Raw genomic sequence first — 24,262 nt, 5'->3', positions numbered from 1 at the left:
TTCAGTGCCTTTTCAGCTATTCCATTAATTAGTAAAGCATATTGTGCAATTAATTAATAATAAATATTAAAATAAAAAAAATAGGGAAAAAAAAAAATAGTTTTACAGGTCAGTAAATTATTTAATTTAATATTTTCCCTAGTCTGATTTTGTAACGTATGCAGTTCAGAGTCGCCGTCTGCAGTGAACTGGATTCTGTGGTCTGGGGTTACGCCTCAATCCTGCGCCACACTAAAGATGGACGGTAAGGTCTTTGCATGTTTAGAAAAGGTTTCCACAAGCGCTCATCAGATGTAGGTGAGGATTATGGGTTTTTCTTTTCTTTTTCTTTATTCCAGTGTAATTTACCATGCCATATTTGTAGCTTTTTGACCAATGGGAATGCCCCCTCAAATTCTATGGATATCTAACTTTTTAAAAAATTTTATTATTATTTTTAACTTGTTTTGAAATTTTGCTGCTCGCAAATAGGTGCACTGTAACTATAGTTCATGTACCATCCTGATCAGCCTGTCTCTGAAGCAGGGTTCTTTCCCCCTTGGTGTCAGGGTGATGAAGCCCCCCAGAGAGTCTGCATTGAGAGAGTCTAAGTGGAGTGCAGCAGCAGAAGCCGCTCCCCACGCCAGATGACTCGTCTGAGTCCTCGGCTAGGTGATTCATTCTCGCATGCTCGCGTGGGGGGAAAAAGTTTAACAGGTAGAAGTTCCTGCTTTTGTGATGTCTGGCTGCTAGCAATACTCTCGCAAGGACACCCCACGAAGAACTTCCAAGAAAACAATTCCTCAAATGGATACCACCGTAGGGGGGGGGGGGGAAACTCAATCAGTAATGCGCTTTCATAAGCTCTGAGTGCTTGGATGACTGAAGAGGGAAGACGATTAGGCTGTATTGATTTTGCATCTCTCCAGGTGTCCCCCCCCCCCCCCCCCCCCCCAAAAAAAAAAAGTCTGTCATACTCGTCTGGTAGGGTTTTTCTTTTCTTTCTTTCCTGTGCCCCTACTTGAAACCGAGTTAAGTCTTCCTGGTGTTTTGAGGACTCCAGGTGATTGCACTTCCATTTAATTTTCTTAGCCTTTTTTCCCTCTGAAAGGTCCTCTTCTGCCATGTTTGCTCTGCCATGGATTGTGCTTCTCTTCAGCTTGTGAGTTTTGCCCTGCCTCTGCTGCCAGATGGATGAATGTACAAAAAATAATTTATTATAAAGGAGAGCAGTTCGCCCTACTTCTGTATTTTGCTTTAGTGCACCCACGTCTTGCTGTGTTCAATTTGAGACACCTTTGCACCAAATCAAGGTTTTTTTTTTTTTTTTTTTTTTTTGTTCTTTGTACATGAGCTGATTCCAGTGTTCCACCCCGAACACCCCCCCCCCCCCCCCCCCCCCCAAAAGCTTCTGAATTCTTTCTATCTTTCATCTTTGTCACCCACAATGTGTCTTTACTACTTTACTTTTAGCCTGTATTTTTACTGGCTGTTTATGCTTGGGACATCTACAGACTGAGTCATATGCTGCTGTTTAAGTGAGCCTTGCTCGAGTCTCTTAATCCTGTATGTGGCTAGGAGCATGAGAGCACTGCTAATTTAGGCGCTAATCTGGTAGTTCAAAGTTGTACTTCTCATGTCTCCTTTTTAGATTTTAGAAATGAGGAGTGCAAGCTGTCATCACATGTACATGTCATGATGAGAGCAAATTAGAACATGTTTTATTAATGCAGTAAAGTAGAACTGTCCAAATATTCAAGTTGGTCAGACCATCTAGAAGAAGAATGATACCTCATATGAGTTTTGCTGCCTTAGGATTTCAGCCTCAATAAGCCAGCCAGGATGCCCACAGCCACAGGTAGGGATCCTGGTAAATCACGAGGCTCATCTGCTCAGTCACTCTTAATACTGAGACTACAGAGTGGATGCAAGTACAAAGATTTTTTACCAAGCTTCGTCTGAAAGCCAAGCCCACGGTTCTGTCAGAGCCTCTGAACAATTCCACAATGAACTAATGACCTTACAACATCAGACCTGATGGAAAAACAGCAGGACTTCAATCGTAGTTGAGCCTTTTAAATTCAATCAAAAAAAGGGATTGGATGTGTAGTGTGTTCTGCAGTTGTCAAAAGGCTATTTCTGAAATTTAAGTTTGAGATGGCTGCTCTGCTGTCTGTATGAGAATGTGAACTACAATCCACCACACGGCCTACACTACATACCTGTACATTCTCCATGTAGAATGCTTTATTTATAAATGTGGGGAAAAAATGATAAACCTCTCCCTGTTGCTAATGGATTGGTAATTACTGACAGCCTCCTCCACTTAAGTGGCATCATTTATGTAACTGCTTTGGGGCTACTGGATTAGTCATGCTATTAAGGCACAGATCAAGTGGGTGCATGCACCCCGGGGTCTTTTGTTGGCTAATAATTGCCATGGCTTTCAATGTGGATACCACATGATCTTCCTTGAATCTGCATTCAATGGTCAGTTCACATTTTCCAGAGAGAGTATCCCCTCTACTGGAGTGTTGGGGACCATGTCTTTAAAAAAAATAAAAAATAAAAAAAAAGTTGTTCCCATGCCCAACCTCCATACCTTCAGTGAAACACAAAGGTTTCAGTGAATGAATGTAAGCGATTGATCATGTTGGGTTTTATAAGGATTTTAGGTTATGTGGGGAATAATATCTAAGTACCTCCACAGGTTGGTAGTCCATTGGCTGCTTATTCAATCAAATCAACTGTTTGTTTTGTACACTAAAAACAGTGTATTCCAATGCAATGAAAAAGCAGTGCTCGGGCTAGTCACTGGAAAACAATCAACCCATATATGTATACACACATACACTGTCACCGCACAAATGTGAGTACAGTGGTGCAAAGTGAGTGAGGTATATATTGCCAAATACATTTGAATTAGCCTTATTAGTCCATGAAATAGTAAAAGGCAAATGTGCCAGCTTTGAGTTCTGTTTCTTAAACTCCATTAATGCCATTCTGAGAAACTTCAGGGCTCTGAAATGATTGCGTGTGGCTGTTCGAGATCTTGACAGGGGAACCCTCGACGCCGAGGGCCCCTTTGATTGCTGACTGAAAGCAGCGGGTGGAACGCAACTAATTAACACACAATACAAATGACGGGGTTTTGCCATGCAAATGAACTCATTAGTCCCTTCACTCACCTCGTGTACGCTCAAGTTGTGCATCCTGTTTTGCATAGAGTATATCCTAAAAATATCACACCGGGCTGAAATGGCAGTTAATCATGTTTATTAGACTGCAGGGGTCTGTGAGGGTTGAATGATAATTACAGCATCTTGTTTATTTCTCCAGGAATGCCACCCTTGTTTTTCTGTTATGATTTCTGTCCTTTTCCCCCAACAGGAAAACGGGAACCAAAGCCAAATATGAGAAATGCGAACAATCCTACCCTCTACTCTCGATCCACAGACCAGTGCAGTTTCAGACCATAATCTCCCCTGTCTCGAGTGTTAGGCACCAGCTGTGATGACACTGGGCAATCAAGCCTCTCTCTGTGTTGTACTGATGAGCGCATCTGCCAGTTCCAATGAGTCTTTAATGTCCATCTTCCTGCTGTTGTTTGGAGATTATGCAGTATTGATAAATGTATTCAAATATTAATGCAAATCTGGTCTGGTAAGACTGACTTTATTACACCTTATTTTCTAATAGCTTGTTTACAGTTTATCCCTAATGTAGCTTTGAGGTTATTTGATTTTTTTAGATGGTGATTCTTTGTACATTATAGTTTGAACATGACAATAATGTCCATATACCATGTCCAAAGCTTCCAGATTGGAGCCCAAACAAGTATTGATGGGAGCATTTAGCACATCCATCAACAAGATACAAGTTCATTGGCTTTCTCCTGGAAGACTGGTTTTTGTGTTCTTCCCAACCATAACATCTCTCAATCTGTTATTGACTAACTTACATTTAATAAATTTAAAGAAGTCTGGTGTTTTGGGAATCATGTGACTTGGCATGCCTGGTAAACCACAGGGATCCTTTCTGTGGTGCAATTTTATTGCAGAATTGAGGCCTGAGATCCATCTCAGCGGACATGTGGTTAGTAAGCAGTAAAGACGACAAAAAGCAAAATGGATGCTTGATGGCTGAACACCTTTTTGAAGACATGGGAGAAAAAGTTTGAAATAACCGTTCAGTAGAGCTGCATGTCTCCAATTGGGCACCGTTTAATCACTCTGGCATGAGAACGAGTGACCTTTTGTTCGATAAACAAATAGTTTAATGTAACTTCACGCGTGCACGTTATTTGTGATTAACGGTGAACTCCCTTAAACTCTCCTTATCTGTGTGTGAAAAGCGGCATGTCTACATGCATGGTAGTGCATTTTAAATGCACTTCTGGTGTCATCGATCGCATCGCTGCCGGTTGGTGGAGACTGGAGGGGATGTGAGCGCTGAGGTGTTTCTTATACACCGTGCCTCGCCGAGGCGGCCGCACTCGCATAGCCCCACGGAGGGCCAGGGACAAGGGCAGCTCTCTGGGGCTGCGCAGCCTATCGATCCAGCCATCCTGCCAGTCGGGCCCCTGCTGCTCCCCTCTCTCTCTCCTGCAGCATTCCCAGACGTCGCCATTGAGCCCAATCAATGAGTGCAATGAGAGCTGGATCTGCCGATGAGTTCCTCCAGTCTGCCGTCTATTATCCTGTCTTCATGTAGTGAATGTGGGCGAAATGCTACTTTAAAAAGGCAGGAAATTGAACCATAAAAAGTTAGGCCCTTGTGAGCATATGGAATCATAGATAATCAACGTGGTGACCAGCAGACCAGAAAATAAGCAAGATTTTTTTAAAAGAAACAAAAAACCAGCATAGCTCTGCAGTGAGGTATGATGGAGAGAAAACAGACTGGAAGATTTTCAAAGAGAAGTGTTTCTGTGGGAAACACCAGGTGGCTTGAACAAATATAGAGCATTTTTTCCTTCCGTGAAAAAGTGGATGTGTTCTCGGTGATCCGTAGCAGATGATGCACAAATGTGTGTCTATGGAGCTACTGCAGAGAGATTTCCAGAAGCTCCACATGGAACTGTAATGCATAGAGATGCAAAGCATTCTGGTCCTGAACAGAATGTTTGATTAAACAAAATTTCAGTAATACATCAATGTAGGGTGTGCAGTGTTAGGGCAGAGAGCACTGTGTTTCAGTGTGTCAGTGTGTGTGCAGTTACAGTATCTTACTTTGTTCTAACTCCCCCAGTATGTCCTGACCTCGTGGGGTCATGATAGGGTTGTGAAATATCCTCACTTATGATATCATCTCCTCAACATTATTCAATTAGGCAGCATAACGTGTTGTGTTAAAAAGGTACATTTTGCTGAAGAATAACACAAGAAAGGGAGTAAGCTCAGAGTGATATTACATAGAGACATAATGTGAATGGCAAATTTGTAGAATGGGGAACATGGAATGGATTTAAGAGCCCAGCAACTCAAAGATCATTTCTACCCTTTCTTCTTCTGTAATTAAAGAAAGTTCTTCACATGCAGTGTTCATTTTCTAAAGGTATCAAGGTTGTTTAAGAAGCTGAGCTTTTGGTCCTTTCAACCATCTTCAAAGCTCAAAAGCTGTTAGAGCACTCAGAATAAACTTTCATTGCAAATTTGTTTGCAGTCATTACTGGGATCAATTTGAAGACTTAGCCATTTAATGTTATATGCCATAACTCTGTACCACTAAATCTATGAAGCAAAGGAGAAAAATGTGGACAATGACAAGTATAGATTTAATTAAAATGATTTAATCACCTCTGAACAGCAATAGCTGTCATAATTAGTAGAAGCTCATTCAGAAAAAAATGATTCAACTATGATTCATTTAATTTGAACCTTTCAGGTTTTTACTTGACACCATGTGTATCCTTTGTTTTCTTGTACACACAGCTCATTTTTTGTAAATCTAGCTCTGATTTGTATGGGAGGAATAAAAACAGAAATATACATGCATCAGGAGAGCTTGTTGGGAGGCCTTTTCCAATCTGCACTCTGAAGATATCAACAACATGCGCTGAAGTTCACCTTCAGGCCCTTTCATTCTATTCAAACAAAGGGCGATTGTAATGACACTGAGTTTCCTACCCTCAGAAGATCAATGAAAGCAACCAGCTGGTGGGAGACAATAACAGGAATAAAGGATATAATTTTTGACAAAAAGTTTGATAGATGGCAGCCTCTGGCTTGTGTGGCTTGCAGTTCAGAGTTTATCTCCATTGTACTTTATGAGCTTTATGGTTGTTTGGTCCCCCCTTCATCATCTTCCTCATTCCTATATTTATGCAACATGGTGTAGGCCTACATCTTGGTGAAAAATGTTTTATATGGGTTTTTCTTTTTATTTTAATTAATGGATGATAAAATGTGAGTTCACTTTTGGCCAAGGCAGAAAACCTGTACCTCTTCATGTAACCTATTGGTCAGAAAAAGTACATTTGGCTCCTTCCTGCATCGTCGACAGTGCCTCCAATGTATGCCTTACTCTGATGCATTTGCCTGCTAAACTAGACTACATAGTAATCCAGGAGAGCAAGCCTCAGTTTTGGTTTAGGAATTTATCCTTGGTGACAACTTGGGGGCAATACAATACATGACAACCTGGGGCACTGATGCTGACTTAAACCTCCCCCACCACTGACACAATAAAGCCCCAAAAAACTGTCTTTCCAGAAGCATAAAATAACTTTTTCCTGAACATTCAACATTCAGCGATAACACATTTTGTGTCACTTGCTCTAATACTAAATTATTAATTTAAACAGAAGCCAAAGCTACAAAAGGTTTCATCAACTTTAGGAAATCACCTGTTTGAATATACATTAGAATTTTAATCTTTGGAATAAAGGAACAGTTAAAAAGTGTAAAGACACTCTGTCCTATCCCCTAACAGATGCCTGGGGGAGGGGGGGGGGGGTCATTTGTCTAATTTGTGTCAGCCTCACAGCATGATGTCAAGTTAGAGAGTGGCACAGTATTATAAGTTATGACTAGGGACACCAGTTTATCTTAGGGATGTGACCCAACATGACTTCAGTTTGTATTACCTATAATTCCCCATTCGGTCACTGTAGGCAGTCTATTGCCACAATTGCCTTACTAATTATACAGTTTAATGATCGATAGTGACCCTCGTAAAAGCAATTTGTTGTAATATTGAGTAATACACAGGGTTAGAGGAAGGAATATGACATGGTCAAAATGTCAAACACAAAAATCAGCTGGATAGAACAGCACACTCCTTGTATACTGCTCACTAATAAAGCTTCTTTATTTAGCACAGTTTGCAACAAATCCATGCAGGCACAAAAAACAACAGACTGCCATTTACAAATAAACATTAACGGAGGGTGATTCCTCTGTCAGTCAATAAAAAGCAGAACTGCAGAGATGTCAACGATGATATATGATGGACATTTCAGCGCACACATTCTGCTTCAAAAAGTTGACAATCCTAAATGACCTGCAGTATTTAAACAGATATGTATGAAATGGCAGGACCATTACCTGCCACAGGCTGCTGAACTCATATAAAGAAAAGATAACAGAGGTGGTCATGTCAGCTGACAGCATGTCTATGGTTACAGATGAGCAAACAGGCGTAGAACGTTCCCATCTGAGCCATTCAAAATGAGGTGGTGCAGTGGGTATTTTGCTGCATTGTACCATTCCCTGTTCAATTTCTACTCTAGATTTGTGGACCTGGAAATGGACATCACTTAAAACACTGCTGTGCTGGCTCAGCTTAACTGTTGTGTAACAAGAATGTAAGGGCACTGCTCATGCTAACTGCCAAACACGGCAGAAGCCTTGTTGAAATGATATGCTGGTTTGAGAGTAGAGAAAACACAATACATGAAATGTGCAAAAGATTGAACAATTGAAAGATTAATAACTGACAGCAATATAAGGTTTATTTGAGGTTTATTTGAGGAAGCCTACAACTTTCTTGAGGCTATAAGGTTTTTTGAGGCCACGCAAGTCTACACACTTGACAAAACTCCATTTGGACTCGATTCTCGGATTTCATTAGAACTGATCTTGGCACTGGGGGATTTCTGAGACAGGTGAAAATATAGTTTCAAATATTCCACAGAAGGCAAAAAGGATACTTTCCCCTTCCTACCAACTCTGTCTCTTATTATGCATAGGTTTATGCTAAGCACTGCCAAATGACAGAGGAGACTGGTAAACAACTGTCCATAATCAAGTTACATCAAAGAAGTGTCTCATTTGAGTTCATGTTTTAGACTTCAATTTTGTAGAAACCTACACTGCTGCAAACTATTGTTATGATATGCTCAGGAAAAAAAATCTCTATCACCCAACAATGATAACAAAATGTCTGCCATGCCTGCATTTCTATGCACTGAAAGCAGCATGTGGCAGTGTGGGAAAATTACTGCCAGTCATTGTCTGTGCTTAATTGGTGGCAACTGATGTAGATTACTTGGGTGGGGCAATTTGATAGTTGACTGACAAGAAGGCTCCATTGACCTCTTACAAAGAGATAAATGAATTGCAGGGGAGAACACTGCCCTAAATAAACTGGTGTACCTACCCATGAAAGATCGAGTGGAAAAAAGTGTGTTCGTCTTCTGAAAGCTCACTTACTGAACTTTGGTCTCAGAACCCTCTGAGACACAACGCCTGCTGTCACTGGCACTGCTCAACATACAACCCTGACAGTTTCTCACAGACCGCATGAGTCATGGCACCATTTGAAGAACAAGCCCAAACTTGACATTGAGTTCATGCCAAAACAAGTCTTAAGTTTCACTATCTGAAAAATGTAAATTCTCCCTCTTGAGCATCTGAGGCTCGGTCTGAAAATGTTTTAAAATACCACCGGAAAGATATGTGGCAGTGATTTGTCTTGTTCTATTTTTTATTCATTTTTCCAAAGATCCATTATACCATTTTCCAAATGTTATAATGGATGCTCATTATAAAATAGGTTACCTGAATAAGATAAGATAAGATACTATATAATCAGCTACGTGTTAATGGACTGCGCTACCCAGGATGTGTACTGTGTAATGGCCTCCGACAAAGGTACAGGTAGTTATAGTGCCCTGCAAAAAGTATTTGTCCCCTTTCTGATTTCCTCTATTAGTGCATATTTAGTGCATTACTCTGATTGGTTTCAGATCTTTAGACAAAATGTAATATTAGACTAAAGGAATCTCAGTAAATGCAAAACACAATTTTACAATTATTATTTAATTTATCAAATGAAAAGTTATCAAACAGCTACTCTGCCATGCCCAGTCCCTTTCATATTGTGAAATCATGAACACTGACCTTAGCTAAGGCTAGAGAGGCCTGCAGTTCTTTGGATGTTCTCCTAGGATCATTTGTGACTTCCTGAATGAGTTGACTCTGACCCTTGAAGATATTTTGGTAGGCCAACCTCTCCTGGGACGATTCAGCACTGTTCCAAGTGTTCTCCATTTGGAGATAATGGCTGTCACTATGGTTCGGTAGAGCCCCAGAGCCTTTATAACCCTTTCCAGACTGATCTATTTCAACAAATTGTTTTCTTACCTCTTCTGGAATTTCCTTTGATCATGGTATAGTGTGCTTATATTAACTTTCTGGTGACTACAGCAAATTATCAATTAAATTTGGTTAATTGGTTGATTGGGTGACTAGGGGGGGGAATTTCTTGTTCAAATGGGTGATATGAGTGTTTGATTACTTTTTTCATTAAATAAATAAAATACAAAATTTTTTTAAATGTGTTTTGTGTTTACTCAGGTTATCTTTGTCTAATATTACATTTTGTCTAAAGATCTGAAACCATCCAGTGTGACAAACATGCAACAATAGAGGAAATCAGGAAGGGGGCAAGTACTTTTTCACAGCACTGTAACTATGGAATTCCATCTAGTTACATAGGACGTGCGTTTTTAATCATTCATGTCATATTCCTCCATAGATATTGCTTTTCCTTATTGCATTCCTTATTATTTCTTTTTTATTAAGTGAAACATTGGAAAACATTAATTAAACAGCAGTGGTTTCCCAACCCTGTTCCTGGACATCTACTGTCCAGTAGGTCTTCGATCCAACCCTAACAAAGCACACCTCATTCAACAGCAACCTCATTGAGCTGCTAATTAGTAGAACCGGGTCTGCCAATTTAGGGTTGAAATGAAAACCAGCTGGATGGTAGATCTGCAGGAACAAGGTTGGGATCCACTGTTCTATATCAATGGGCTAGAAATGACAATGAATACTGATTTGCCCCAAAGCATGCACATTTTTATTATCTCCACAACACTGATTAGTCTTATAATATAATGTTTCTATTTCTGTGTGAACACTGTGTACTTGCATTTCAAGTGTTAGTATCAGGTCAGTGAAATGTAAAAGAGATTTGTTTTTCCTTCCGTCTGGCATTCAAGTACCATGCAATTTACCAGTGCTGACATATATATTTAATCTAAGCTGAATTACTTTTTGCAGATCATGAAACTGCAGTGTCTACAGCTTATGCAGACTGCAGGTGCCCAGCTGAAGAAATGAGTTGTGAGTGATAAGGTGGGGCAAACGGAAGCCCTTCCACCCTGGTGGATGTTATGGTTGGTACTGACACAGTCTAGATTCAGTTCAGGCCATTGTTGCACTCTACTGCACTCCATAAAATTGTTGGGACAAGGTACACATCACTTGAGCTCCCCATTGGATGAGTATTTAAAATGCCATGCTCACCGCACCATGGCCCTACAAAGCAAACCCTTCCATTTTTAAAAATGTAACTTGACAAGGATAAACTACATCCAATAGAGGGATACATCTGAGTGAGATTTCTTAATGAGAATTTGCTTTGTTGCATATTCAGGTACCTTCTTTTTCATAAAAGTCACCATTTTGTTTTAAACATTTGCTCAGAGAATGTAAATACAAATTTAACATGAAAGAATATTTCCCTATGAACCTCTGGGTTTATCCTCAAACAAATCTCTACAGTATATCTGAGAACGCTATTTGCAAAATGGGGGTTACAGGGTTACTGTCGGCTCAATGCTACCCTCTCACCCATGGGTACCACTAATGCCCATCAGACCTACCATGAGCTTGGACTAAGGAAGACATTTCCCCAAATGGTTTTAGCCAACATGAAAACAAGCTCCCTGTATTCTTCGAGTGGCTTTACTTGGGTATGACAATGATGGCCATAACTATTTTACTGTGCCACAAGCAACATAATACAAACCTGACTGGACTACAGTGCCTGTGTAACTTCCCCTGAAAAACTGAAATGCTATTATTTGGCTACTGGATGCCAAAGTGCAAACCTGATTCTATTAATACCACCACATTAAGAAATTGGTGAGTTTTGTGCTTGTTTTTCAAAGTTTAAGGAGGTTTATTAACCTCATTCACAGTCATTTCTTTCTTTTTTTTTTTGTTTTTTTTTTTGTTTACACAAATGTCAGGACTTGCTCGAAAATACGAGAACTGCAACTAATAAACGTTCAGAATATTCCCTAGTACTGCCGACGGTGAGTTGGGATAACCCACGGTAACAGCGCCAGGCAGCAGTGGCGTTCATTCACTTCCCCTGACCATATATGGCATGTGCCGGGAACAGTACGTGTGAAGAGAACAGAAAAAATGTAAAAGTAAAAAAAAATGAGGATCTGTCTATCAGTAAATATATGAATAATATGTAGTTTGCGGCCACAAGAGACTGAAACCTTGAACAGACAACCACTTGACTGGCTCACGTTTTGTAAACGAATATTTTTTAATCCCCCACAATAACCGGTATACTTTGCTGTGCACAAGACGAATCCGAGTAACAGGTGAGTTAATCTCTTGTCCAAGTTCAGATGTAGTTTTCAGATGTTTTCCTAAATAACGCCATGTTGCTATAGCAAACGTAACTTGCACGTACGGTTTTATGTTTAGTTTGTTGTGTGACTAGGGCGCTTGCACAACTGACGTACATTTAGCCTGTTGATTATTGCACCAAATCAATTATTTTGGTCTTGGGTGGAATTAATTGCATGTACGTTAGACGTATACCAGAGGTTTTTTCAGTTATTTCTGACATTAAAGTTATATATAGCGACACGTGCGTTTGCGTTGTGTTAGCATATATTTCATTGAGATAAAGTATTTTAAAGATTATAAATCCGACGATTACTACTGAGGGGTAATTGTGTCTCACTTTCAACGCGGATCAGAATAAGATGTTGTGCAAAATAGCGCGTTCTGACCGAAGTTGCACGAATATTTTGGCAAGTGTGTCTGTGTATAGGCTATAATAAAGCTATGTATTACCCTAAATAGCGTGTAGAAGCCTACGTCTGACTAACTCTTGGAATCTGATAGAAACGAGTTTCGTCTGTCAAGAAAATCCTTTGTAGACGATTAATCAAATCATGCTAAAGAAAACCTTCAGGTCACTTGAGTCTGAACTAAATTACCTATGTTGTGTTATTACCCATTTTAAATAATTCTTGTTTCTAATTGTTTAGTGTTTTGTTTGTATGGCTGAAGATTGCATACGAACACATCATGGTAACAAAAAAATAATTGACACGTTTATTTATTTATTTATTTATTTATTTAGTTAGTTAGTTGTTTGTTTGTTTATCTGTTACAATTTAGCTGACATTTACAGGGTAGCTTTTGCGGAGACTTTTGTTAAAACACCTTTTTGTCAATTAATTTCCACTGATTTTCCAGTACTTTTAAATCCCAGTGGAAAAGGTAAGATGAGTATATCATCCTGGTCATTTATAGAGTCGCAATATTTATGCAATATTGAAAGACTGCCACCTCCGCTGCTCAAAAGTGCCCTATACAGTACTGTTTTTTATTTCCAGTGCTTTGTAAATAATCCAGATTAAACCAAAACAGGTCATTATGAATAGCCTATACTATGTATAAAATTCAGTCATTGTTTTTATCAAAATGCAAATAAAAATGAGATTTTTATTTATATGCATTTCCAGGTCCCCCTTGAAAAAGAGCTGATTACCTCATGGGGTTCTTTGTTGGATAAATAAATATAATAATAATAATAATAATAATAATATTAATAATACTGAAAATAAATGTTTATATTTTTATTATTATAATATATGCAATGAATCATATAATTGAGTTATTCTGTTTAAATTGATCAGTTTATACATAGTAAACTGCAGTCTATTACAGATTATGTACACACGTCAGAAAAGAAAGAATACTTTTTTAAAATGTCAATACATGATTTGAAGATTATTACCTCTGCCAGGCCTAGCAACTTTAATCCAATAAACGCAATGCATGCAAACAAAATCTGTCGACTACCATTCAAGAGATCCTCTAAAGGTAGCTTACTGCTTGATGTTTCTATGACTGCTTGCTTTTGAGATTTCAAAAGATCATCACTTAGATTTATGTGTTCTTGCTAGTAAACTTAGTGACCAATTTGTTCTATGTAGTCTCATGTGCATCCCTTCCAGTGTTAAATCAACTCTACTTACAGAGTACATTTGAGTCCAATAGGGACCATATATACTCTGTAAGAGTTGATTTAATACTGAACATTTTACCGTGTAAGAGCATTTCGCTTTTTACTATGACAGTCCAATAAATATAATAAATGCCTTTACCACCTACACTTCTGAGAGGCACTGTAATTGGTTGTTGAGCCTTTGTCATTATAGCAGCATAAATACAATAGCTTATGGGTCATCACTCTCAAAGTGATATGAATTTTTGCCACCCAAAACATTTGGTCCTTCGCAATGTACTTGAATGGCTAAATCCTGCTTATAATTAGGCCTGGTTACCTTTATACCTACTGCCCTGTGTACAGGCAACCATATGCAGACGAGTTTCTGGCTTCAGTTTAGCTTTTATTCATACAAATTGAGCTCCATAATATTTGGGACAAAGACATATTTTTTTTCTTGATTAGGCTCTGTACTCCATATACAGCACTTTTTATACATAGCCCACCATTTCAGGGTACCATAATGTTTGGGACATATTAATGTAATGTAAATTAAATTAGTCGTGTTTAGTACTGAAGCCATTTTCAGCTGCTGCTTGTTTCAGGGACTTGTTCTTAAGTTCTTTCACCAGCTTATGAAATGAAAATTCAGTTGGATTCAGATTGCATGTATTCCAGTCAAGTATTTTCCTATTTTTGGCTTTGAAAAACATCTTTGTTACCTTAGCAGAATTTTTGGGATCATTGTCTTGTTGTAGGATGAAGCGCCATCCAATGAATATGGAGTGATTAGCTTAAACTAGATACTTCTGTGCGCTTCAGAATTTTGCTGCTGCTATCAGCAGTTACATCATTAGTAAAGACAATTGAGCCACTACCTGTGGGAGCCATACATGCCAAAATCATTGAACCACCATTACATCACCACCATGTTTCACACATTCTTTGAATTATGGCCAGTTCCTTCTGGCCTCCATACTTTGCTCTTGCCGTTTCTTTGATAAGTCAGTCTTTGTCTCATCTGTCTACAAGATCATTTTCCAGAAATCCAGAATTCTTTTAGGTACTTCTTAGCCTAACTGTGACCTAGCCATCCTGTTTTTGTAGCTTACTACTGGTTTGCATCTTGCAGTGTAGCCTCTGTAGTTCTGTTCATGAAGTCATCTGCGGACAGTAGTCACTGACACATCCACGCCTGCCTCCCGAAGAGTGTTTCTGATTCTTTTTCATGGTGAGAATTCTTTGGTCATGAACTGTGAAGGTCTTCCTTGGCCTTCCAGGCCCTTTGTGATTACTGACCTCACCAGTGCTCTCTTTCTTCTTAACGATGTTCCAAACAATTTATTTGAGCTAGTGTAAGGTTTAGCCTATGTCTCTGATTGTTTTTTTTCCTGATTTCTCAGCCTCACAATGGCTTCCTTGGCTTTCATTGGTACAACTCTGTTCCTCATGTTGACAGACACCAATAACAATTGACTCCAATGGCAATCATAAGCCTACATTCAAGACTGGATACTGAAAGCTGTCTTATACCTGCAGTAAGGAATCAATTGAACACACCTGACTAATCAGAAACATCTGTGAACTCCATTTGTCCGAAACATTATGCCCTGAAATGGGGGGTTATGTATAAAATGGCGTAATTTCTACACAGTGAAAAATATTCTTTCATAAAAGCTCTGCACTTTAACCACATGTGAATTTTTTGATTACAAATCTAAAACTGTACAGTACAGAGCCAAATCAAGAAAAATTTGTTTTTGTCCCAGACATTATGGAGCTCACTCTAAAAGCCTATTTCAAATGCTATGGTATCATATGAATAGGAAAGGGATTTGTTAATTAATTTAGTTGCCAACCTTGTTTATATGGTAAGTTCGGACTAGATGTGCTGTCTTGTTGACTGACAGTTAAAATCAATGCACTTCTTCATTAGAGAATGTTGTACCTCCTTTCACATGTCAATCAGACAAGTTACCAGCAGTTCCTGTTGCTAAACATGGTTAATGAATGCTAATAAAAAATACTGCTTCCTGTGCTCTGCATACTTTGCCAAGTCTGTGCACCTGTCTCTGCAATCGAAGCAAATGCAGTCATTAAGGGAGAGTGACAGGGTAGCTGTACCTCGGTGAAGCACTATGGCTTTTTGGACCTGATGCACAATTAGCTGCATTAATGCTTTTAACTGGCTTGTTCTGCAGAAGGCCTCAATTAGTGCTCTGATCTGAGAAAAGCACATAGCCAGCACCACTTGGCCCTCTGACCTTTTACAGCAACCTTACTGTGGGTCCTGCACTAAAGCCATGCATGATAACATTCAAGTAAAAAGGACACAAGTGCTTCTCCATTAATGCATTAAGACTCACATGGTGCATTAGTCCTGTAAGAAATGTAAACAGAAACACTTAAGACTCCGGAAAAGGAAAAATGGTATTTCTGGTACCAGCCTTTAAGTACTATAAGATATTCAATGATGCTTTTTTATCCATGCAACTGTGTCAGACTGTTGTGCATAAAATTTATTTTGTTCAAATTATTGTGTCATTTGTAGGGCTTTTTGGGAAAACAAGAGGATCACGATGAAAATGAGAATTAAATCAAATGCCCTTGTTTGGAATAGTAATGAGGAAAATCTTTCCATTCCGTTCTTATCAATTCACTGGGAGCAGACAGTGCTGATCCTACAGTGGTACTGCAGCATTACTATCAGGCACACAAGTAGGCTTTTGGTCCCTGCTTTCTATGGGCTGTTAAGACTGAGGGACTGTCAGAGTGATTCTGCCATGATGGTGACATGTCTGGTCTCACGTCAGGCCTGCTGTCATTGCTGATCGCCACAGCAGATTGGCTGTTCGGCTGCGGGTTTTTGGCACTTGGCTGTCATCAGAATCCCATTGTTCCCTCTCATTTCCCAAACCACCAGTGGGGGGCTCGTTTCCCTAGCATCCAACTGCCTTGTAATCTACGTGGGCAACCTGGCATACTCTATGCTTCAATTGCTGCAAATCACATTTGGGTCTTAAAGGGAAGAATCAAAGGAAATGTAAAAGCAGAAATCTTTTTTTTCATTTTGCCTTGATATTGGAAATGGTTTAGTCATTGTTGAGACAACATTTTGGTTTCTGGTACAGGAGGTGTAAGAGCACAAATATGTGATCCGAATTTTCTTAACTGACCAGTAAAACGCTGATGGTAATTCACTACTGGTAATTGAAAGCAATGGAGTTCTGTAACACTGACTTCGAAAAAAAAACACATTCCAAAAAACCTACTCTTCAAAGGGTTAGATAACAGTTTCTGGTTGCGTCTTTGTTCCTGCTCTACTTGGAGAATCAGACCAGTTTGGAAATGAATTTCCATTAAGTGGAATAATCTGATTCAGCTAACCTTTGAACTAAACTCAATGATGAGTTGATGAGTACAGTTTAATACAGTGTTTCAGTTAGCTGCCTCTTCAAGCTCGTGTACTGCTAGAATTATGTACTCTACCCATTTTAATATATGAAGAGGTCATTGTCACTGTAGAAAAAAATCACTATCAACAGTTCACAAGAGAACATTCTTTCCAGTTTTACTGAGTGCTATGTCTCCTGGCCTATCAGTAAACATATAACAGTCACCAGTGACCAGTCTTAAAAACCACCTCACTGAAAGGGTTGTTTACCTATTTAGATATTTATGTCCACATTCTTTATTCTCCCAAGCAAATTTGTGCCTGCAGGCATACTTCATACATCCTTACAGATTACATGACAGATTAACAAGTAGACATGACAAGGTTTCCAGAGCATCAATTCCTGATTTTAGATTTAAGCTTATGCTGTTTACAGTAAGATTGTTGTGTTGAATCCTGTCAATGCAGATCATTTTTATACACCACATCTGTAACAACAGAGTTGCACCTTCAAACGCCAGCTATTAAACTAATCTAACAATCTATAAACAAAGAGTATTAAGAATATCACGTCCAATAAATTTGTATTATCAGTATTCATCAGTATTTCATGATTATTTATCACTCCCTCACCCACTCCTCACATACATACAAATGCACACCTTCATACAGAAATATATATAAAATATAAAATGTTTTCTGTCACAATGACTTTTTGCAAGGAATTGCATGGAAAAATGAACTGTCACACTCTAGTTTCTTCCCCCTTTGTTGCCTTATTCATTCACTGTGTTTCAAGCTCAAATTAATTCAGGAACAAATTAAATACCAGCCAAGCAGAACCTACCTGCCTGGTCCCCTACTGCTGATGAAATGATAAGATAGCTTCGGATGATTTCATTTATAAGACACCAGCAGGCAGCCAGTCGAAATGAATGAGAGTGACTCATTCATCATAGATTCCTTGCAAGTCTCCATATTTGATATAACATTGACCGGTATTTTTAGACCATAGATTCAGTAGCTTTTTAGTACAAATGAAACAGAAAATCTTGCTTTTGAGAAAAATAGGTAAATCTTTTTAACACTCCTGTCTAGGTGAAAGTTGGGTTTGAAATAGATTGGAAATCAAGGATAATCTACATTCAGGGGCAATTAGTTCAGTGCTCTGAATGTGTTCAACTAGCCAGGACAAATACCCAGAAATAGTGATATAACTCCTCCTTCCTGGGTGTTCATTACATGGCCATGGAGAGGTCTGTGTGCCTGGACTCACAGTTCTTATTCCATGGCCGTTACCATAGAGACCCCTCCATGATAGCAGACCAGGCTTTAGCTCCCATGTAAAGGAAGGCTCCGCTGGGGATGGGGGTGGGAGTCACTTTCATATATCTCTCTGTGATGGAATTACATGAGCAAACATTGGACATTGGCATGAACAGACACACACTCTAGTCCTTGGCACCTTTTCATTGTGTTACCAGGGACCCATTTGTATTTGTAGCTTTTTGCTACAAGTGACCCATAGCTCTTGTGTGACTTGCAGCATTGTTGAGACAGACTGTTTGGCATGACACCCCATTTAGTTTCAGTCTTCCTCACCCCTTTTTTTAATAACCTCTCATGTGCGGCATCTGAGATACAATCCTGCTTGTAGCTAACTAAGTTATGTGTGAAAGGTAGGTCGCCTTGTCGTAGAACATCTGTCCTTTCGTACAGAGTGGTTGAGCTGCACTCCCATCCCCTCAGGCCTACACAACCTACTGTTTGCCTGTCAAAAAAAGGTACCAAAGGGAGTAAATATGGTATGGCTGCTAATCTGTAGGCAGCTCACGCAATCTAGCTGCTGTTACAACTGCATATTCCTTATAAAGCAGCACTTGTGTCTTATATCATGTCTGCAGTATTTAAAAGCGGTGAGTGGTGGAGCTCTTGGCAGATGACAGGAAGAGAATCTTCTCTCTGGAGCACCGGATTCACCTGATTCCCAGAGGCATTGAACATGTGCCAAATGTAAACATGTGTCAGCTTCACTAATCTGCTGAAGTCAATAATGCAGGGGGAGGGAGCAACAGAGGAAACAATTCCCTGCCAGTCACTACCAATTACCCCCTGCCGTCTTCCCGCTAACACTGGCATATCAGACCCGGCTAAATGTGCCAATATCGACCTCGCTTGCTGTGAGCAGCCCTCTGTCAGCCCAGACGTATTCTGTGTTCTTCAGTTCAGGTGAAAGAGAGGCCACAGAAAATATTCTTCTCCAGTGTAGTGCCCTCAATAATGAACACATGAAAGCAAATTCAAATGTATGGACCAGTGAATAGAGGCGGTGGTGACAGAATGGGGAAACTCATTAAATTTAATTAAATTTTGCTCCACAGAATGCCCTACTTTTTGAAGGCCATGCTATTAAGATTAAGCTTTTTCTTATATGCTGCCATATTTTACTGTTTGTGTTTGTTGGTCCAATGTTTGTGGGTTATTTTATTTATAGTAAGTAATATTATCAGGCACCACATTCTTCCCAGTGTGGCCAGGTCTTGCTCAATTGGGCTTGTTTTAAGAAGAAATCAACCACTGTAGGCCGGTCACACTGGGATGTTTTTATCTTGTTCAAATTGGTTGAAGGTTGGAATTTTCTGGATAAAATATTAAACATTTGTTTATACTGTTGTGCAAAATCTGTATCTTGTAATATTGTGAAAAGTGTTAACTGTTAGCCTAATTGTGTTCCAGCCTATTTGTTTGTCCATGTAGTCCACTTTGATCTGTGTTCAAGCAACTATTATTATGGACTGTAGATTGATTCATTTTTCAGTGATCTACAGTGTAAGTTTTTACAAATTGAAAAAATAGCAAACAAAATAATTAAAAATAATTATAATATGTACTATTTGAAAGACCGCTATTTACTCAAGAACACACAAACTATCATGGCATGTAATTTTTTAAGGTGCTGTTTTTTATTGCCTAACTCTATTTTTCATGCATTTGTAGTGCAGAGAAAATAATTTTAATAAATGTATAATTGAAATTAAACAGTTTAGTGTTTGTATTTACTGGATTCTCACTCTGCTTAATTATTCTTCTGATTTTCACATAAAAAGCATTTCTTAAAAGTCTACTCTTGTGTTTCAAAATCTTTAGGGACGAGGCTGATCTTTTCATTGAGACACATTCAAACGACTCAAGTAAATGTTCTAGAAGACTCCCAATTTAGATCCCAGATTAATAGATTTCATTGTGATTGTCCACATTCATAAAGTTAACCATCAAAAAAAGGAGCTAAACTGCTTGAATGAGCGCTCATTGAGTTTGTCAGGAGCGGGGGTGGACTGAGCTGAAGGCGACGGCAGGTGTACCTTAGAGCTCATGCTGCGGACAGCTGCCTAAAATCAATGCCCCTGCAGCTGGTGGTCTCAGAGCGACAGGGAGTCCTAATCAATCCAGCCCAGACATGGCCAAGATAGCCAGGGTAGATAATGGAGCTCTGAAATCTGGGAAAGGGGGGTTTCTGGTGGACGGGGGTTGTCGGTTTGCACTTTGCGCTGTTTAGTGATGTGTTTTTGCTGGCATTACATTCACACCATGAATGCAAGGTAAAACATTTCTCATGGATGCCATGTTACTTCTTTACTGACATTTGACAGTTCGGTGAAAGCAGTAGAAAAAAAAGCAGAAGCTGTCTGTGCAGCTCACCTGTTCCATTGATTGCACCCTCTCATCAGGAAGCTTTGTGGCTCCTCCTCTTCCCAGCAGGTAGCCAATAAGCATGTCGTCGCTCCTGGAGATCAAAAGCAGTGTGCTGAGGCAGGTGCAGGGCCGGCAGTCCACTCAAGGGAGGAGAGAGACCGCGTCCCCGGCCAGCAGCCCTGTGACCACCTGTCCTGACGGCGCATCCCCCAGGTGAGCTTCACACCACTGCATCAGACTTTCTTCTACAGGGCCTGGGCTGATAAGGCGAGTGATTGGACTGTGCTGTACTGAACTACATTACATTGCTCTGCATTAGACTGGGCAAAACTGACATTGTGTGCACTTCATACACTTTTCAAATTAACTATACAAACTGCACAGAGCCACAAAAAGCATCTCCTTGTCTGTTAGAAGCTTTATTTGCCCCCCTTCACGTCTACTTTTATATTGTCTGCCTAAACTCAAACAATTTATCACCATTCTGACTGATACAGTATATCTGATTGATTTTTGCAGTTTTTGTGTTTTGGAGGCAATTGATTGCTTTCACAGGAAACTATCCACATATACATTTTTTCATGACTGTTAAACTGTTTACATATGGTCATGTTAAGTGATGATTGTTCCTTGATTAGACCCTGAAATATTACATTTTTACCACATCCATATCCATAGAGAACATCCATCTTTACCAATGTTTAAAACAGTTATTTGTTGCAAAAACTGCTTTTTGTTTCCATGCTAGCCTTCTACATTTGTAACACCATATGCTTTCTGGTTCAAGCTGTTTCTAGATTTATTTTTATGGAGGTATTTATCTCAGGGGTAAATTAATATATTTGATGAATAGTCAAAGGCAGTGGGCTGTTTGCATAGGTACTGCACATTTCCCCTTGGCACAATGGGGTTCTGGTCCAAATAAAGGCTGTTTAATAGTGTGTTTGTGAGAAGTAGTTATTCCTAGCTCTTCACATGTGTCCTGTACAAAGGGGAAAGGATATTAGTCACTGTTTTACATATTGCTGTGCTATTTGCATCTCTGCGGCTATCAGTAGTTTCCCAGAACTGCTCTGTGGAGCTCTCATCAGACAGCCAGGCATGTAGAACAATGCTACCCACCTACACACACTGAGGAGTACCTGGCATTGTAAACCCTGCTGCATCTGAATCATGTGGCAACATCCTCCACAGGTGGATCTTCATTTTCAGACGTGCAGAACTGTGTTGGGAAAGCCCTGGCTTGTTTTTCCACTGTCAGGTTTATACATGGAGGTGTGCGTGGGGGGGGGGGGGGGGGGGGTGGAGGTGGGTGCCTTATTGAGGGCAAATAGATAAGAGGGAGAACGCACCTGTTGACACTGCTGTTCCCACATTGATTCTTGCAGTGCAAGACCCAGTGAAGGCTGTTATACAGGGCTTAGATGAACTAACTGGGCCTCTGGCGTATGCTAGGCTGAGACGGAATGAAGGCCCAGTCATGAATTTTAAACCAGGAGCGGTGGGAAAGGGAAGCAGCAAGCCGCTGTTCGATTTTTGAATGTTATCTGGTGGGTACATGAGTTATATTGCTAGGAATTCTGCCTTGGCTCAGGTGAGGCTTTCTGCAAACAATGCTATCTCTGCTGTCTGGGGGAGTACATTATGTTGTAGCACTTCCCAGTGTAGGTTCTGACATGGTTCTGTGTGGACGGGTGTGAGGGTAAAACCACACACCCGTTTGTTGTTAGCGGCAGTGAGCAGCAGGTCCTGGTGTAGCTGGGCCCATGTCTTTCGTAGCACTGTTACCCTGGACAGCAGACAGATGGCATAAACAAGGGCAGCGCTTCGCTGGGTAATTGAATGTCACAAGTGACAGCATTAGCGGTGCTATTTGGAGGCCGTGGGTGTGCTGGTGCTTTGCTTTTTTGTTCAGTTAATTGAAAGATAGCAGAAGCACTGTTGGATGAATCATGGCATTTCTCCCTGGAGAAAGTCATGGTTCTTTGAAAATGATTATTGTACAATTATAAGAGTTTGTATGCGCAAATTCTGAAATTAGGAGAATCGGTTTTTTCAGGCTATAGCTGTGGTGAAACAGCTACATGGAACTGTTGCTTGAAATATAAATATGTGTAGACAATAGGGATGTTTTGGCATTCAAAACTCGTTTCAGAGGGTCTTAGAAAGACGTTATGTCTACACTGCGCGACCACACCATTTAAAAAGCAAGACAGTGCTAGGGAGATGAATTTGATTGACTTATGGTTTCATGCAATTTTATTAAATAATGTAATGACAAAAAATGTATGGTATACGTGGTATAAACTAATTGTATGGTATAAAACGAGAAGGAACTATTTTTTCTTGATAGAATCATTGTTTTCATAGATTTAACGACCAGATGTTTTTGCTTAACAACGGTGCAAATAGAACTACCAACCAGAGTTTTTGCATAATGACGGTCCAAATGGAACTACCCATAGACATGTTTATGCAACTACCAACCAGAGTTTTGCATGACAACGGTAAAATAGTATGCCCAAACGCCCGCGGAAGAATATTTCACTTTCAGCTGATTAAATCTATGAAAATCAATAAATATAAAAGTAACCATATATAGCCATTGTTGGTAACCCATTTTATAAGTGAAATAAACCCCTCCGGGCTGTCCCGTTATTGGAAAACCCTCTGAAACGGGTTTACCAGCTAGTTTTATGATAGTGTGATGTCCAGGGGCTGTTCCGGCAGGCTGCGCCATCAGCTCCCAGAATGCACGGCGCGCTGACTTTTATAAATAGTTTGTGTGGGACTGTAAATATACATGTAAAAAGTGAATTTATCGTGTGTAAATATGTGTTCTTGTGCTAGCTGAATTGTGTTTGTTGCTTTTAGTTTAGTGGTATATGTGTTACCCTGAGCAAACCAGCTGGGCACTATGGCGAAGTTGGCATTTGAGGATTGTCTTACTGTCTGTTTTGTTCCTCGGTAAAGTTTCATTGATTTTCGAACTGCCTACAAGCACCTTCCTGATTGAGATCTGTCTCGCTACAATAGCTTCGGCCTAACTTGTTCCCTAGCCTATATTCTTGGTTTTAGGTCAGAATTGTTTCAGGGCTTGCTTGTTGTCCTGGCTAGCTAGCTGACTATTGAATTGTCTTCAAAACAGCGGTTAGTTCACAAAAATACGCATGAAAATGCGTCCCGTAGCCATGAGTTAAATCCACTTCGCGTCGGGCTGAACAACGGCCCTTAGCTGTGATATAATAACCATATACCACGGCCTGTTGTGAGCTATGGCTTAAATAATGCCCACCCTTGGACCAATCAGAATCGAGTATTCAGCCAAGCCGTTGTATAATTTCCAATAACGGGACAGCCCGTCGTGTTTATTCCTTACATAACACCGTTAACAGAATGATGTTCACAAATCACTGCAAGCGATGACATTCCGTTTTCATCAACATTAGACATTACGAAAGGGCGCATACCACTACACCGTCCAAAATGTAGAGCCAGGACAAGATGAGTTGCACAGAAATGTAGCCTGCGTGTAACTGTCGTGAATGTCAAACGTTGTGAGGTAATGCAAAAGCATTGCGAGGGAACGCAAAAGTATCTCAACAAAAAAATAATAATAAATCCCCACCATGACCCTTAGGGGGCTCCAGTCCAGGTTTTTTTTCTTCCAGTCCAGATTTTTTATTTATTTATTTA

The 24,262-nt window shown here is 39.8% G+C and overlaps 1 protein-coding gene and 1 long non-coding RNA gene across 4 annotated transcripts in view; both read left to right on the top strand.

Moving 5' to 3' along the window:
• Positions 1 to 92: 92 nt before the first annotated feature.
• On the top strand, positions 93 to 3,967 carry LOC118219827. The gene is made up of 3 exons (XR_004763851.1): positions 93 to 244; positions 549 to 651; positions 3,370 to 3,967. It is a non-coding gene; the product is annotated as an uncharacterized LOC118219827 (long non-coding RNA).
• Positions 3,968 to 11,582: 7,615 nt separating this feature from the next.
• Positions 11,583 to 24,262, top strand: part of LOC118221135 (BAI1-associated protein 3-like) — a 37,783-nt gene continuing 25,103 nt past the window's right edge. The window contains exons 1-2 of one of the 3 annotated variants that reach the window (XM_035405878.1): positions 11,583 to 11,833; positions 20,633 to 20,779. In XM_035405878.1, coding sequence (XP_035261769.1) covers positions 20,646 to 20,779 — 134 coding nt within the window. In that variant the 5' untranslated portion in view covers positions 11,583 to 11,833; positions 20,633 to 20,645. Of the gene's footprint in view, positions 11,834 to 20,629; positions 20,780 to 24,262 lie in introns of all 3 variants that reach the window. The other 2 variants (XM_035405877.1, XM_035405879.1) reach the window with 2 other exon arrangements.

The sequence above is a fragment of the Anguilla anguilla genome, chromosome 2 (assembly GCF_013347855.1).
Source record: "Anguilla anguilla isolate fAngAng1 chromosome 2, fAngAng1.pri, whole genome shotgun sequence".
Lineage (NCBI taxonomy): Eukaryota > Metazoa > Chordata > Actinopteri > Anguilliformes > Anguillidae > Anguilla > Anguilla anguilla.
The sequence above is the reverse complement of the archived record's forward strand: the minus strand, read 5'-3'. Positions and strand labels throughout refer to the sequence as shown.